Source organism: Amblyomma maculatum, chromosome 1 (assembly GCF_055883805.1).
Source record: "Amblyomma maculatum isolate TAMU_Amacu chromosome 1, ASM5588380v1, whole genome shotgun sequence".
In the NCBI taxonomy this organism is placed as follows: Eukaryota; Metazoa; Arthropoda; class Arachnida; order Ixodida; family Ixodidae; genus Amblyomma; species Amblyomma maculatum.
In genome coordinates this window covers 25,382,648-25,398,765 of record NC_139344.1, presented here as the reverse complement: position 1 = coordinate 25,398,765, position 16,118 = coordinate 25,382,648, and the positions used below count along the sequence as shown (strand labels likewise).

Below are 16,118 nucleotides of genomic sequence, written 5' to 3'. Positions count from 1 at the left end.
CCACTTGAATTGCCCAATTTGCCTCTTCGGTGTGCCTTCGTCTTATTTGTGCTGCGATTTTTCCACTGCAAGCACAGCAAAAACTACAATTTTCATGTTGCATTTGTCTCTAGCTCAGCTAAGTGACTGTATGAAGGACGGAAGGGCACATTGATTTCATTTGCTTCATTTTCAGCGTACAGAGAGTATACACTCTAAGAAAAAAAAACGGCTGAAGTGGGGAGTAACGCTCTCTTTGGTCCTCAAATCGGGCTGTTACTCTGCGAGAGGAGCAACTGCGGTGAGAAGCGTGCCGTTTGCAAATTGGGAGAGTTAATTTTTAGTCCAGGCTAGAAAAAGACTAAAAAGAGGAGGAAAGGGAACACAAACTGCTCACTTGGTCACTGGCCTCCCTTCCCGCCTCTATCGTCTCACGTTTCAGGTGCAGAGAATGTATGTTTCTGGCTCGGTGGACAAAATGTGCATACTATGTTGCTGGAATTGCATACTACGTGCTGGAATTAGCTTTTTGACGCTAAGTGTGTCACTGGTATCTGCGATGCACTGGGAGAAGTGCTGTATATGTACTCTGGGGTCGCATTGGTCGCAGTATCGCTTTGGAAATAGTCAAAAGTCCGGAAACTGGGAGGGGAGAAATAATGCGCATATGAAAAATATGCTTCAAACAAGCACTTTTTTGCTACGAAGTCGCTGCGCACCATTAAGAAAACAAAGGCAGTACCTTTTTTTCTAGAGTATCCATGTTTCGATAGGTCGTTTCGAGAGTTTTGTGAGAGACCACGATCGCGCGCCTCTGAATCTCATGACACAGAAAAATGTGGGCTACCATGTACAACAAACTTCACAACTGATCTTGAGGGCACTCTAACACAAGGATTACTGCCAAAATGTTCAATGTGGGCTCAATCGCAGGCAATCGCAGGCCTACACCACAGCGAGCGTAGCCTGCACCGCGGCCCAGTATAACAAGCAGAAAGAGAAAAATAAACGCAGAAAGAGAGTAGTTTACCGAGCGATTAACCCATGAGAGAAAAAAATATATATACAGCGGTTGTAATACATACTATTTTGCGTGTTTCTAAAGCTTCTGCGCTTCTTGCTCTGCATATAAACCAGCCGAGCCCTCGGTCATCGCAAGGCTTCCCGAAATGTTTACATACAAATAACATTTAGTTACCAGCAAAATAGTGTCCTCGCTGCTGAGCTTTCCGGTATTAAAGCTTGGTCGCACTTTTTTCCTTGAAAGTTTGTGCTACAGCTCCGTGTTCAGAAAAAATTATGCCCACGGTAGCAGAGCATCACCGAAGAGCCGGCGCTGGTAAATTTGCCAGCGATATCTAACTCCACATTGTCAAAATAATTCCACCGCACAGAATAGTGCGCATAGGCATCCAGAACATTAGTTGCAAGTTGTGAGGGCAGGCAGCAAGCTCCAATGGTCAGGAAGTTGTAATTGTTATAGCGGCAGCTATGGGCCTGTTTACTTCGAAACATGAAGTCCCAACCTTATAAACGCGATCCTGACACAAGATGAAAAAATATTTCCAAGCATCTCAGTTCCTCAGAGTGACCAAGGAGAGCGAGGAGAAAGTGGAAGAACGTGAGACGCTGCCTCGATATGAGAAGCCGAATCCGGCACACGACAGGGAGCCTGCCACCTGTGCTAATCCTGCCAAAGATGTCGCTCCGGTTACTCCAGCCACTGAGCTGAAGGCTGAGGAAGAGCTTGCAGGTCAGGCCACTCTACCTGCAACTGAGGCCGTCCCTCCTGATAAACAGCATCTTCATAAGCGCCGGCACATTGTGCATCTGACTCAAGTGAAGATGGTGATCCGGTAAGCGTGAAGCATCGCCGCCGCCGACGCACGTCGAAACATGAGGGGAAGTGCCAACGTTCGCGTTCCCGCAGTCGTGGTGGAGGTCCGGAGGCGACGTCGCCGTCTCCGGAGAGACAAATGCAAGCCTAGTCAGCACTTGTGTGGTCACCATGGCGACCCCTGAGGAGCTAGTGTTTGCAACGCTGAATGTGCGAGGCCTTAGGTCTCATCAGAAGTAGCTGCAACTTCGCCGACTTTTCAGCAGCAGGCGGCTTGATTTTGCCACCGTCCAGGAAACAAAGATTGAGAGTGAGCAGTATACAGAGAGGGCACTAGGAACCTTTTTTCTGATTACAATGTTATTGTGACGCATGCTGTGGGTTTTTCGGCTGGTTGCTTCTTGTTTTTGCGAAAGGCTCTCTCTTGTTTTGCGTTATCTTACTATACCGACTCTAAAGAGCGGCTAATAAACTGTGATTTTTTGGTCCACAAGGAGCCATGGAGACATCAATATTTATGCGTCCAATAGCGCAGCTGAGCGTGTTGATATGTTTGAAGGCATGGCTAACTTCCTAGACTGTGATAAGAATGCTGTGCTAATGGGAGACTTTAATTGTGCATGTTATCTGAATGATCGTGCTGGGCCTAGTGTACACAGAGACAGAAGTGGTGAAGTGTTGTCGCGTGTTATAGATGACTCAGGACTCATTGATACAGGGGCCTCATGTCATGCAACTGCACTATTCACGCAAATCCAGGGGAGGTCCCACGCGCTCCCAGACAGGATTTATGTTTCTTCCACGCTGGTTTCCCGTAATTTGTTGTGTGAAACTGTACCGGTTTCTTTTTCAGATCATTGTATGGTGGTTGCTCGGCTCGGGAGAACTCCAAAATTTAGGCCTTTGGAAGCTAAGCTCTTCACTCGTAAATGAACAGGAGTTATTCTTTCGGATACGCTCACAACTACAACTGTGTTTGACAGATGCCATGCCGATATTTGCTGCTTGGGAGCTGTTTACACAGGAGGTGTGAGCAATAGCTATTGAAATTGGGTCTCTTAGGTCATTTTACAGGAAATGTCAAGAGAGGACATTGCATAAGAGTTTGTATAACCTCTATGAATTGGAATGTGAGGCACCTGGAGTATATTTAGATGAAATTTCTAGGGTAAAGTGTGACCTACAAAAACAGGATGCTGAAAGATACAGGGGTTCTCAAGTTCGATCTCGTACAAATCGTGCTTTGCACTCTGAAACCCCTACGCGACAAGCTCTACTTAATGAGCACCGTCATGCTGCTGCCAAGTTGATACCGGGAATGATGTCCAATGCCACCCTAGTAACGAAAACGTGTGAGATCATCTCTGTGTTCGTGAACTATTACACGACACTGTTCAGTGACGCTTCTGTTACTGCTAATTCGGACCTACTAGCTAACTTCATAGCTCTTACAACGCCTTTATCAGATGATGGCTGTGCTCTTATCAACGGCCCTTTCACGTTGGAAGAAACAGAACAAGCAATTGACCAATTACCCCTTTCTAAAACACCAGGCCCTGATGGCATATCATGTGAGTTTTACAAAACCTTTAGACATTTGCTGAGCGCTTTCTAGCTGCAAATTTTTGCTTTAAGTTTTGAAGTGGGGGTTCTTCCTCAGTCCTTTACTAGGAATCACACAGTCCTAATTCCAAAGAGTATAAATGAAGAAAAATTGCTCTCAGTGGATGGCTACAGGCCAATCACGTTGGCAAATGTGGACTACAAAATTTTTGCGAATATACTATCAAATCGCTTACAATATGCGATGACGGTTCTCATTGGCCCTCATCAGACATGTGGCTTGAGGGGACGCTGCATACAAAACAAAATAAATATATCTCACGTACAATTCTCGAATCTTGCTCTGGCTCTTATGAGCAGCTTGCTCTACTCCAGATTGACCTTGCGAAGGCATTTGATTGTGTTTCTGTTTGATTCTTTTCTGTTTTCTCTTCTCGAGCGAGCAAATATTAGATGAACTGTACATAAAAGGATGCAACTTTGTTACTACAACTGTTCCACTCGTTTGATTGCTAATGGTCACCTCTCAGAGCCTGTGCCAGTTCGATCATTAGTGAAGCAAGGCTGTCCTATGTCACCGCTACTTTTTGCCCTCTACCTAGAGCCACTTTGTTTGAGTGTACTGCAAAACCACAATATTCGTGGTTATGTTGCCTTCAGTATTGAAGTCAAAGTGCTTGCGTACGCCGATGATTTGGCATTTTTCTGCACTGACAAACCCAGCATTGACAAAATTATAACCACCATTGAGCAGTTTGGCATTGTAACTGGCGCTCAAATGAATAGGTCTAAAAGTTCGGGTCTGTGGTTCGGTTCATGGGGAGCAATGCCGACTCATTATGCTGGAATTAAATGGTCTCGTGCTCCCCCTAAATCCCGTGGAGTTCCCCTTCATGCATTCTATTTAGTGGGCGTTACTGGAAAGAACTGGTCACGGCACTCCAAAGCTATGCTCAGACTTTTGTTCTGCACTGCCTATCAATTTTTGGCCGAGCACAGGCCTGTAACATGTTTCTGGCTACAAAACTTTATTATGTTTTACAGGTACTTCACTGCGCAAGGAATTACATCCAAAGTTTTCACCGAACATTTGCGACGTTCATATGGTCGTCCAGGTTTGAGCCTATACGGCGCGATAACTTATTCAGGCCTGTTTCTGCTGGCGGACTAGGCTTGACACATCTCTATGTCAGACAGTTGCTCGTTTCTTCTTTTTCCGTAATAGCTCCCATCCAATTACTAGAGCATCCCTGCCAACTAACCTTGTGAACCTTCTTCCAAACTTAGTGGTCTCTTCCAATTTTACCGATATGCCCTTATTATTTGGTTTTATGAAAGAAGTTTACGATTCAGTGCGTTTTCTGGCAGTTCGCCTCTCTTATGAGTACTTATTCTCTGTTTCAGGGAAACATTTATACAAAGAATTGATATCTATGTTGCTCCCGCCTCCCTTATATCGTTCACTCCATTCTAATTGTATGGTGCATGATGTGTTAAAAATGGTCCGCAAAACGCCGATTTCGCCTTCTACTGAAACGTTTTTCTTTAAACTTCATGCCGAAGTTTTGCCTGTTAAAGTGTGGCTTCACAAAAAAAAAATATATTTTCGTTTCTTCTCCTAATTGTCGGCTATGTGATACACCTGAAACCATCGAACACTGTTTTATTGCCTGCAAAGATGCAAAATTATTTTGGGACGTACTGCAAAAAGCATTGAAGAAAGACTATCTTAAATTCCCACAGTGTGCGTTACTTGATGGCCACCGGACATGGCCACGAACCCTTTGACATGATTTTCCCCTTTAGACTGCAGAGCCTGTGGAAAACGCGTATGTTGGATCGGAATGCTGAGCCTCTCGTCTCCCCCGCTACTCATTTCAGCCAGATGGTGCGCCAGCTTAGATACACGTACAAAGATAGTGACTATCAATCGGACTGGCTGCCATTGTTGATGTGTGGTCTTTCCTTGCCACCGTTTTAGTGAAGTTATGCTAAGTCGTATTCTAGTTGTGTTGTGTTGTGTTGTATGTTTCAATTGTGCTTTTCGCCTACAGGCTCATTACTTTGTAAATAATGTATATAGCTCTATGCTTAATTTAAAGGCATGTAATAAATACCACACTGAAAAAAAAAACCTGGCGTTTTTTTTTTTTTTTTTTTTTCAGCGTGGTATTTATTACATACCACGCTGAAAAAAAACCCTGGCGTGGAGTGGCGCGAGTTGCTTCAGTGGCGCGGGTAGCGTTTCACGATGCTCTCCGCTACAAAGGTCCAATCGGCCTCAGGACGAGGTACTGCTCAGATTAATGCCAGAAGTAATGATTACCGTGTTGTCCTTCCCCGTTTCCCAACTGGTAAGCTTGTCGTCGATTCTGTTTTTCTGCATGCTGACCTCGCCGGTCGACCCTACCGCGCCCAAGACTTCAGAGACGCCCTTCGGAACGTGGTGGATTTGGAAGAAATAAGCTCTATCGGACAATTTCAAATGTCGCATGTCTGGATGGTTACATGTAAATCGGCGCACTCTAAAGCAAAACTAGTCTCATGTGGAGATTTATTGGTTAAGAACCGTCGCTGTGTTGTTGTGGATACGGAACCGAAGGAGATAAAGGCGAAACTTCTCTGGCTGCCTGAACGCTTGGATGACTCCTTTATTTGTGAAGCTCTACAAGCATATGGCAAAGTAACCTCGATTTCGAGGGAAAACTGGAAAGTTGCCGATATGGAACAGATGAAGACGCTCAGCCGAGATGTGACTTTGACTCTTGCCGAAGGGGTTAGCGTTGGTGACGTTCCATATCAGCTAACTGTGTGTGGAGTGCAGAGCCTCATTTTGATGCCTGGCAGACCACCTCTCTGTCTCCGCTGCAACCGTGTAGGACACATTCATCGGCACTGCCGTACGCCGCGTTGCGAAAAATGCCGGCGTTTCGGCCACACAGCAGAGGAGTGTGTGGTTACATACGCGGACAAGCTTCGGCACCGAGTCCGGCCTCCTGACGAAGCATTACGGGAACACATCATGGACGCGTCTGAGATAATTGATGCGTCTGGCGACCTTCCTGTCGGCGTTGTGGCCGAGTCCTCAAGTGCTACTCCACAGGATGCTGAGGAACAAAATACTGCTCATGCGTCCGAGGGTAATGAGAACAACTCAGCATCTCAGGCCTTGGACGAGATGTCGTGTCAAGCTTCGGACAAGGAGCCAACCGCAGACGATCCACCAATCGTTCCCGGACACCCAGCGAATGTCACCGCGGATATTGTGACCCCTGTGGCCGTTGCTGTGCAACAACGTCCAGACCAGGGCCAAGTTCCTGTGGCTGACGGGCTCGCGGCTGCCGACGAGGTAGTCTTGAAACGCCGTGCATCATGTGCCTCCGAGTCGAGTGAGGAGGACGATCAAGCTGGCAACAAGCATCGTCGTCGCGGTCGAGCGTCAAAGCACAAAGGGAAGTGCCGGCATTCGCAGTCGAGGAGGCCTGGCGGTGGTTCGGAGGTGCCTTCACCGTCTTCCGACAGACAAATGGAATTGTAGGCGAAACTGTGTGCTGTCACCATGGCGGTCTCTGAAGAGATAGTGCTTGCAACTCTCAATGTACGGGGTCTTAGGTCTCGCCAGAGACAGATGCAACTTCGCCGACTTTTGCACAGCAGGTGTCTAGATATTGTGGCAGTCCAAGGACGAAGATAGAGAGAGAGGAGGAAACCGAGAGGGCGCTACAGCCCTTTTTGGCAGATTTTAATGTCATTGTTGCGCATGCTGTGGGCTTGTCGGCAGGTTGTTTTCTGTTTCTGCGAAAGACGCTGCCTTGTACTTGCCTAACTTATAATATCGACGCCGAGCGTCGATTGATATGTTGCGATCTTCTACTCTTTAGGAAGCCATGGCGGATAATTACTGTTTATGTTTTTAATACTGTGACACAGCGCATAAGTTCTTTTTTTTTTAACACATAGCCAGCTTACTTGACTGTGACCGACATCTTGTGCTAATGGGTGACTTCAACTGTGTTTGCAACCCCATAGATCGTTCTAGTCCAGGCGCACGCAGTGACAGGAGGGGGGAACTTTTGTTCCGTGTTACAGAAGATGCGGGCCTGGTTGATACAGGGGGGTCCTGCCGTGCTTTTAGATCATTCACCCACATTCAGGGGCATTCTCACGCTCGCCTAGACCGGATCTATGCATCTTGTACATTAGTTTCCCGCTGGCTTGTTTGCGAAACTACACCGGTTTCGTTTTCTGATCATAGCATGGTAGTAGCCCGGCTCGATGGCAATGACCATTCAAAGTTCAGGCCGCAGTGGGAACTTTGGAAGTTAAACTCATCGCTGGTAAATGATCAAGAATTTATCATTCGTGTGCGCTCACAGCTCCAATCATGTTTCTCCAGAAATCTACCATTGTTCGCCGCTTGGGAAATGTTCAAGCAGGAAGTACGTGCGATAGAAATTGAACTTGGCTCAATTAAATCTTTCTACAGGAAACATCAGGAGGAGACACTTAACAAAAACTTGTGTAACCTGTATGAGCTAGAATGTGAATCCCCTGGATCATATACGGACGAAATTGCTAGTGTCAAAAGTGAGTTACAAAGGCACGATGCGGAATGATACAGGGGTGCCTTAATTCGATCTCGTGTCAAGCGTGCTTTGCACTGCGAACGGCCGACGCGGCAAGCTTTGCTTGATGAACGTCATTATGCGACTGCAAAGCTCATTCCGGGAATTATGCGTAATGGCACATTGGTTACGAGTACGAATGAGGTTACGTCCGCATTCGTGGATTATTACTCGATGTTGTTTAGTGCCACTCCTCCTGTAAGAAATTCTAACATCTCGCGTTTCACATCCCTGGTGACCCCTTTATCAGAAGAGGATTGTTCTGTAATTAGTAGCTCTTTCACGCAGCAAGAGGTAGAAGTGGCAATTGATCAATTACCTCTCTCAAAAACGCCTGGTCCTGATGGCATTTCCTCTGAATTTTACAAAGCTTTTAAAACTGTTCTTGCTCCTATCCTGCTAGATGTCTTCGCGATAAGTTTTGATCTAGAAGCCCTTCCCAAGACTTTTACAAAATTCCGCACAGTCCTGATTCCAAAGAGTACTGGTGAAGAAAAATTGCGCTCAGTGGAACGCTATAGACCAATCACACTGGCAAATGTGGATTACAAGATTTTCGCCAAAATTTTATCGAATCGCCTACAGTTCGCAATGTCGGTTCTCATTTGCCCTCACCAGACGTGCGGCTTGAGGGGCCGAGCCATACAAAGTAATGTACATATTGCGCGCACAGTCCTCGAATTGTGCTCCTGCTCTCATGACCAGGTTGCTTTACTTCAGGTCGACCTCGCAAAAGCATTTGATCGAGTTCGTCATTCTTTCCTGTTTTCTCTTCTGGAACGAGCGAACGTTGGTTCTGTAGTACCGAAGGGGGTGCAACTTTGCTATAGAAATTGTTCGAGTCGCCTAATTGTAAATGGCCACCTATCAAGCCCCATACCAATCAACTCTTCTGTGAAGCAAGGCTGTCCGATGTCTCCACTGCTTTTTGCTCTTTACTTGGAACCACTTTGTCGGAGTGTTTTACATAATAGTAGTATCCATGGCTTCCCTCTCCTTGGAAATGAGGTTAAAGTGCTTGCATATGCGGATGATCTTGCGTTTTTCTGCACTGACAAACCAAGCATAGAAAAAGTTATATCCAGCATAGAAGAATTTGGCGTTGTTTCTGGTGCTCAGATGAATCACTCCAAGAGTTCCGGCCTTTGGTTTGGTTCGTGGGGCTCAACACCACCCCTATATGCAGGAATTGAATGGTCATGTGTGCCCCCTAAATATCTAGGCGTTCCACTGCATGCATTTAAGTCAAGGTCAAATTACTGGAAAGAGTGCGTTCCAGTAGTCCAGCGTTATGCTAATATATTTGTCCCCTATCGGCTTTCAATATTCGGTCGGGCTCAGGCCTGCAACTAGTTTTTTGGCGACAAAACTTTATTATGTGCTTCAGGTCCTCCACTGTGCTAGGCATTACATCCAGCGTTTTCACCGAATATTTGCGACGTTTATTTGGTCATCCAATTTTTAACCGATTCGGCGTGATAACCTATTCAGACCTGTTTGTGCAGGGGGGCTCGGCTTAGTGCATCTGTATGTAAGGCAGTTAGTTGCCCGTTTCTTCTTTTTTCGTGATTGTTCACATCCGATTATTAGAGCATTCCTACAAGTTAATTTCATGAATGTGCTTCCCGACTTAGTGGTTTCTTCAGATTTTATTGATCGCCCGCAGTTACTAGGATTTATGCAGGAAGTTTAGCTTCGGTGAGTTTTTTGACAGTACGATTCTCGAATGAGTACTTATATTCTGTTTCGCGCAAGATACTATACAAGGATTTGGTAGCAATGCTTTTTCCGCCACCACTGTATCGTTCTTTATACTTTGGCTTTAAGGGTCATGATGTGTTAAAAAGGGTGCGCAAAATGCAGATTTCTCCTTGCACGAAAACATTTTTCTTTAAATTACACACCGGAGCTCTACCTGTTAAAACATGGCTCCATAGAAAAAATATTTTTGTATCTTCCGTAAACTGCCGCCTGTGTGATGTGCCCGAAACAATTGAGCGCAGTTTAATTAATTGCAAAGACGCAATTCTTTTTTGGGATGTGCTGCAAAGAGCTCTAAAGAAAGACTTTGTTCTAAATTCGTACAGTGTGCGGTATCTTGCTGTTACACAATCTGATTACGAACCATATGACATGTTTTTCCTTATTGGACTTCATAGCTTGTGGAAGACACGCATGTCGGATCGCAACGCTGAACCTGTTGTTCCACCTAGACTCCATTTTAGCAGAATGATGCTGCAACTTAAGGACACATGATGAAAATGACTTTCAACCTGATTGGTTTCCGCTGGTGACACGGTGCTTATTTTTGCCTGCCTTTTAAAAAGTTGTCTTCTGTTGTGCATCTCAGCAATGGCTGAAGGAATTGTAAATAAGTCTGTGTACATAACCCTTTCTGTATAATAAATACCATGTCAAAAAAAAATAAAAAACCCTGGCGTGGCCGAGTGGTTAGCGTATCAAGCTAGTGAGAATGAGGTACCGAGTTCGAAGCGCGCTAGAGCAGTCGTTTTTTTTTCTTCTAGATTTGATTTTTTTACTTCTTGTTATCTTACTTTAATGTACGCGAGGTGCTTCGTTACTTATTATCTTTTACTTTTTATCTGAAGTCTCTTTTTTTCTCCGGGTGACCAGTACCACCAGTGTGGAGCGTGCCAGTATGCCGCCGTCCAGCATGTTGGTCTCTTGGGGAGCATCTGCAAGGAGCAACCTTTCCTCCTCCTACATTTCATCCTTTGGAGACTTAATGTTTATCCCATTGCAGTTAGTCCCCAAAAGGACGAACCTCATACCCCTTTTAGTCTTTTTTTTTAGAGTGTAGAAACTGAATAAAACAGAAGAATGATGAAAGAATCGATGAAACACTGAGCTAAAACGAAACCACACCTCTCTCACCTACACGGTGACTAATACCAATGATAGCAGGGGGTAGACCAGACAGAACGGCAACAAGCAGCACAGACGCAAACGCGCAAGCGAATCTTCGTCGTCCTTTCAACTTCGTCCTCCTTTCGCACCTCAGTCATGCGCCCCCTGGCAACGCTAGGTGGCAATATATATATATATATATATATATATATATATATATATATATATATATATATATATATATATATATATATATATATATATATATATATATATATATATATATATATATATATATATATATATATATATATGGAACTGCAGAGTTGAGTTAGTTCTCCATTGCGATCTCAAGAACCGACAGAAGAAACATACGTGCCCTTTGAAATAAAAAGATGCAGAAATTGGTTGATAAATTTACAACGAAGAGCGCGTTTTATATGCCAGTAATTATTAGTGTTTCTTTGAATTGATCGAGACCGCTTTTCAGAGACCTTTCGTACAGGAAGGCCGTCACAGACCCTTTCGGTTTGACTAAGATACAGTGCGTAAATATGCACCCATGCAGAATTAGATAAACGCAATCGTAGCTAAGTGGTCTAAGGCATCAATGAACTGCTCAATCAGCTCCTCGCCAACCTGGGTTCCAATCCAATCGGAAAAAGCTTTCTTTCTCTTTGTTTATAAAACCGCTGCATATGAAAATAAGTGTCATTTCGGTGTCCGCAAAGTTCATATAAATTATTTTGATTGCGGCTTCGGTCAATCCTTCTTCCCTGACACGGTAGCGTGTATTAAGTTGAAAGCGACGGGATAGAATCCGAGGCTCAAAGAAAAGCAAAGGTGTACGTACATGTGTAGCGCTTTACACTTGAAAGAAACGTGATAATCGTGTGGAACAGATATTGAAAACCTGCTGTCTGCTCCCATTCAGGGGAATGAAAAAGCCACAAGCATGCCATGTTTTAAGTAGTGCGCAAACATTTGTTCCAATGCGGAAGGTGTAAATATATATATACTTGAAGAGAACTCCTATTAACTAACGAATCTTTATAAGTTAGTTTAAAGCAGACACGTCCATTTTTTATAATAATAAGAGTTGTATATTTGTCTACTCTTCTCAAAGGATTTATTTTGTTGTTCCGGCGAAGTGCATTGTACCACCATTGATTTTTATTTTTATTGGCATGCTGTTTGAAGGGCTGATTTTCATGTGTACCAGCCTTGCGCAGGCTCTGTGTTGAGGCAAGTGGGGTCTAAGAGTAAACAAATGAAAACAAGCTGACCTAAAAATAAGTAGACAAGAGATAAACGCAAGTGGGCCGAAATACATTTGAAAAGAGATCAATCACGCAACCGCAACTGCAAGCCAGTTGTAATGATTCATCAAAAAGCAGTGTTTAGTATCCCTCGCATCTAGTGTCGCCATCTATACGAGGTCTCTCCTTTTTCTAACCTGATTGGCTGGTAAGCGTTCCCAAGCTTTAAAAAATGCACCGGCGCTGGAGATTTTGGACGACTAGGGCGTAACATAACTATATTTGCGGCGAAGAACAGGTGACAAAGTTTGCTGATGGCAATAATGCCAAAGAATAGTAGTGTGTTGATGTCTTTGGAGATGATGGAAGGCGCCGACCGGGTTCAGGCGATTTCCTGGGTCACGAATGGGAAGAGGCTAGAAAGGTTATGGGACGGGGGAAAAAGGAAATAAAAAAAAAATTTCCCACAAACTGAAAACCAGTGAAATAACTCGGGTTTATTTTTAATTCGTTAAAGTCACGCTTTTTGTGGAATAAATTCTGTTGTTTAAAATATTTGCTTTTACGCCGCTTCCTGCCACTCTCTGCCATCATCACAAGTTAGCTGTCAGTCTAGTAAGCAAATTCCTTTCATTTGAAATAATGTTAATGGTAGGGCTATTGTAATGCACGTTTGTAAGCAGTGTTAGCAACCGCTGCCTTCCTAGGAAGGAGATGCGAAGACCTAAAAAAATAGACAGGACTATTTTCTTCGGATAGTTGAATTAAATGCAGTCCCGTTGCTTTATACGAGAGCCCGCATGTTTGGGAGGCGAAGGAATAGAAATTATAAAGCCTGTTCTCGTATGAAACGGAAGCACGCCGCTGCTCGGTGCGAGAGGTAGCAAAGGCAAGCCCAAGCCATGCTTCAGTATCGTCCATCGAACTTGTGCTCTCGGCTGTCACTTTATTTCTGGGGAATGTGCTCGGCTTGGGGGCCCGGCGAAGATTTCCTGTTTACTTCCGTCGTTACCGCACAACCACATCGTCGATCAAACCTAACCCGCACGACCGTGTCACGTCACTCAGCTCGCGCCCGGAGGAAACCTCATTCATCTGCGCGGCCGGGCGCACTCTCGAGAAGAGCTCCTCTGAATTGGGACCGGGCTGCTTTTCCTTTGACCCTTCTTGGTTTTCTGGGCCAAGTAGAAGTTCCAGCTTTCCGAGTTTCTCCCTCGCAGCAGATTGCTTTGACCGATTGGGTGCCGAGATCTGAGAAATGACCTCTGCAGCCGCATTGTTAGCTTTCAATATATGTGTGTGTGTGTCGGAGTGGGCCACCGAACGAAAAGAGGCGCAAATGGGAGAAGGAAACGTTCCCGCTAATACTGCAAGGTGAAAGTAGCTTTCCTTTTCCAGTCATCGTCTTGTAATCGCATCACGGAGAGCTCTGCAATAGATTGCGCTGAGAGAAGAGGCAAAAAGGGAGCGCTTATATGGAAGGAAGAGGGTTCTGCTTTATTCATGTGGCGTTGTGTTGTATTCGATCTGCTCGAAAATAGGCTTGCGGGGAAAAGTTACGTAACTGTTTCTTTAAGCCCACTACGTGAATACGGGGCAGTCGCCGAAAAATGAGCTTAAGAACCCGCTTCCATCACGACAGTCAAAAAGACTGCGACAATGAACATCGCCTTTCTTACCTAAAGTTGTCTTGACTCTCACTTTATTCGCCGGTTAAGCAGGAACCCCACCGGGAGGTTCTGATGTTCTTCAAGAAGCGGTATAAGGGTCTTCTGAATTTCCAAGCAACATTGTGGGAATGACCACTGCATGAAATGGATTGCCCGTTGTTTTGAGTTCATATTCATATCCGTATTTGTGTTTTGTTTTTTACCTTCCAGCACTTTTTCATAGTTGGCCATCCACGCAAATATGCGCGTTAAAAAAAGTTCACTGTGCCCGCTCACCGTTCGACAAAATTCTTTGCAGCAGATATGAAAATTTCCTTTCAGGCGTAACTAATGGTTCCCTCGGGCAGACCTATCAAACATCATATGGTTCTCTGCCCTTCGTTTCGGCGCGTGCGTGGGTGAGGCGAGGCTGCAGTCTAATTAATATCCCTGAGCCTACGAAACGCTTTGGCATAATCTGTACAACAAGCTAAGTGGCAGCTTTTCTGCGGGAACCATGGTGGAGAAAGCGACGGGGGTAAATTTAGCAGGCAGGCGGTTTCTCCTTCGCAGCGTTAAAGAAGATAATTTCCTCCAGGAAAGTGCATTGAGGTTCTGATAATAGGCGAAAATAAATCAGAAATGCATTGTGCAAATAGGACAGTCTACCCTCCTACCACTTAGAGTTAGGGTTGCTTGAAAATCTTCCATAAAATGCCTGCTTTTTCGCACACTGTTTTAAGCGTAAATTACTTCGCATATGACCAATCAAAAGTGCAAGTTTCGAAGAGAACAGCAATAATCTTGTGATAAAGAAGTAACGGAATACGAGTGACATGAAGCAGCAAGGCGTTACAGTGCTGTGAGATAACAACCTGGGTATCTCAGAAACGCTAAAGAAGAATTGATTTCGGCCAAAATTATTGCGCTCAGAGATTTTCTTTTCGTTTTTATAACGCCCATGCACTCCTCTGTTTCATGTAGGGGAGGCTGTGTGGGCAGACAAATAACTACAGCAGAAGCCAGGTTTAGAAGCGACTCGACGATATATTACCAGTCATATTAGGCCACAGTGCAGCATTTGACATTGTGTCTGTATGCTGGCTTCGTGTACGTTTTTCAGACTTCCTTCGCAGTGGGCGCTGTGTTCCCGGACTCGTGGAACACCCCAGTGTAAATGCCCTGCATTTCCTTGAAATGAAGCTTCCGAAGTAACGTACGCGAAATGCCGAGGGATGGAGCAATCACCGTGTAAAGAAAAAAATTCCACTGGAGCAAAGTGCATGCTTACGGTGCAGGTCTACGGTGACTGACGACTTGACGGGCTGGGTGCCGGTGCCACTGACGGCCGCGCACGTGACTTCTTTGTGGAAGTGGCTCCGCTCCAGGCGTTCCACCTCGATCCACGACAGAGTCTTGTTGCCCTGGAGCTGCGTCACAGCACGGTGCATCACCGACTGTCCCATGTGCCACGTGACGATCGGATTGGGATGACCTGCGAAAGACGTGACAGCGTGGTCTCCTTATTTCCCGGAAAGGAAATATTTCAGTGCATGCGCCCGTTTTTATGCATTCGATGCTGGAAACTATGAGCAGCGACGGTGATGACGACTGGTGGTCGACAAAAAAGACGTATTGAAAACAAATATATATTTCACTGTCCAGGCCCCAATTCGACATTTTTTGCTTAGAATAACGTCCTTTTCAGTTTCACACTAAAGGCTGCTAAGGGCACAATAACGCACATCTCGTCGACGAAAGTTTTATGGGTACTATCATCGCTTCATTCACGCAATTCCGAATACTGTGATACCATCTAGCAGCAAGATCAGAAAGCATGCCTCTCGCAGTGCGAAAGGATGGGTGGTTTTTATTTAAGGACGCAGAGCAGAGAGCGCACAATATAATGAATTAAGACAAGAACTCCTACAAGAAAAAAGAACTGTGTGCACTTACGAAAATCAGCGATATTTTGCTGACATGTAGTCACGAGGAGAACTACACTGAAAGTAATAGGGTTTATCTACTAGATAGCGCCTCAGTTGTTTTTATGCGATTTTCAATGGCGAATTAAAATTTTAAAGCCTCTTTTCTTTGATATTGCCGCGAAACCTTCAAAACAGTATTTGTTGTTTTTTAACAGCCGCCGGCATACAGGCTTATCACTCTGAGTCTGGACCACGTATCAGTTCCGTAATCTTTGTTTGTTAATGCTCGATGTCGCGAGTCACACCTTTATCAGTTTTGTTGTAGCGCAAGATGCACCGAGATCTGTCTCGAAGGTTACGGCCACTCGGGTGTCTTTCCACAATGTTCCAGCCCGTGCTGGTAGCTGCTT

General features: G+C 44.9%; 2 protein-coding genes across 2 annotated transcripts in view; one reads left to right on the top strand and one right to left on the bottom strand.

Moving 5' to 3' along the window:
* The window catches only part of LOC146201958 (nephrin-like), a 141,389-nt gene extending 126,041 nt beyond the window's left edge, over window positions 1-15,348 (bottom strand). The window contains exon 1 of the mRNA XM_084587877.1: window positions 15,072-15,348. Within this exon, the coding sequence (XP_084444003.1) occupies window positions 15,072-15,246 (175 nt within the window). The 5' untranslated portion in view covers window positions 15,247-15,348. The remainder of the gene's footprint in view (window positions 1-15,071) is intronic.
* Window positions 5,631-14,995, top strand: LOC146201959 (uncharacterized). The gene is made up of 2 exons (XM_084587498.1): window positions 5,631-6,519; window positions 14,904-14,995. Exons 1-2 carry the CDS (start codon window positions 5,631-5,633, stop codon window positions 14,993-14,995), a joined length of 981 nt encoding a protein of 326 aa, XP_084443624.1.
* Window positions 15,349-16,118: the final 770 nt, after the last annotated feature.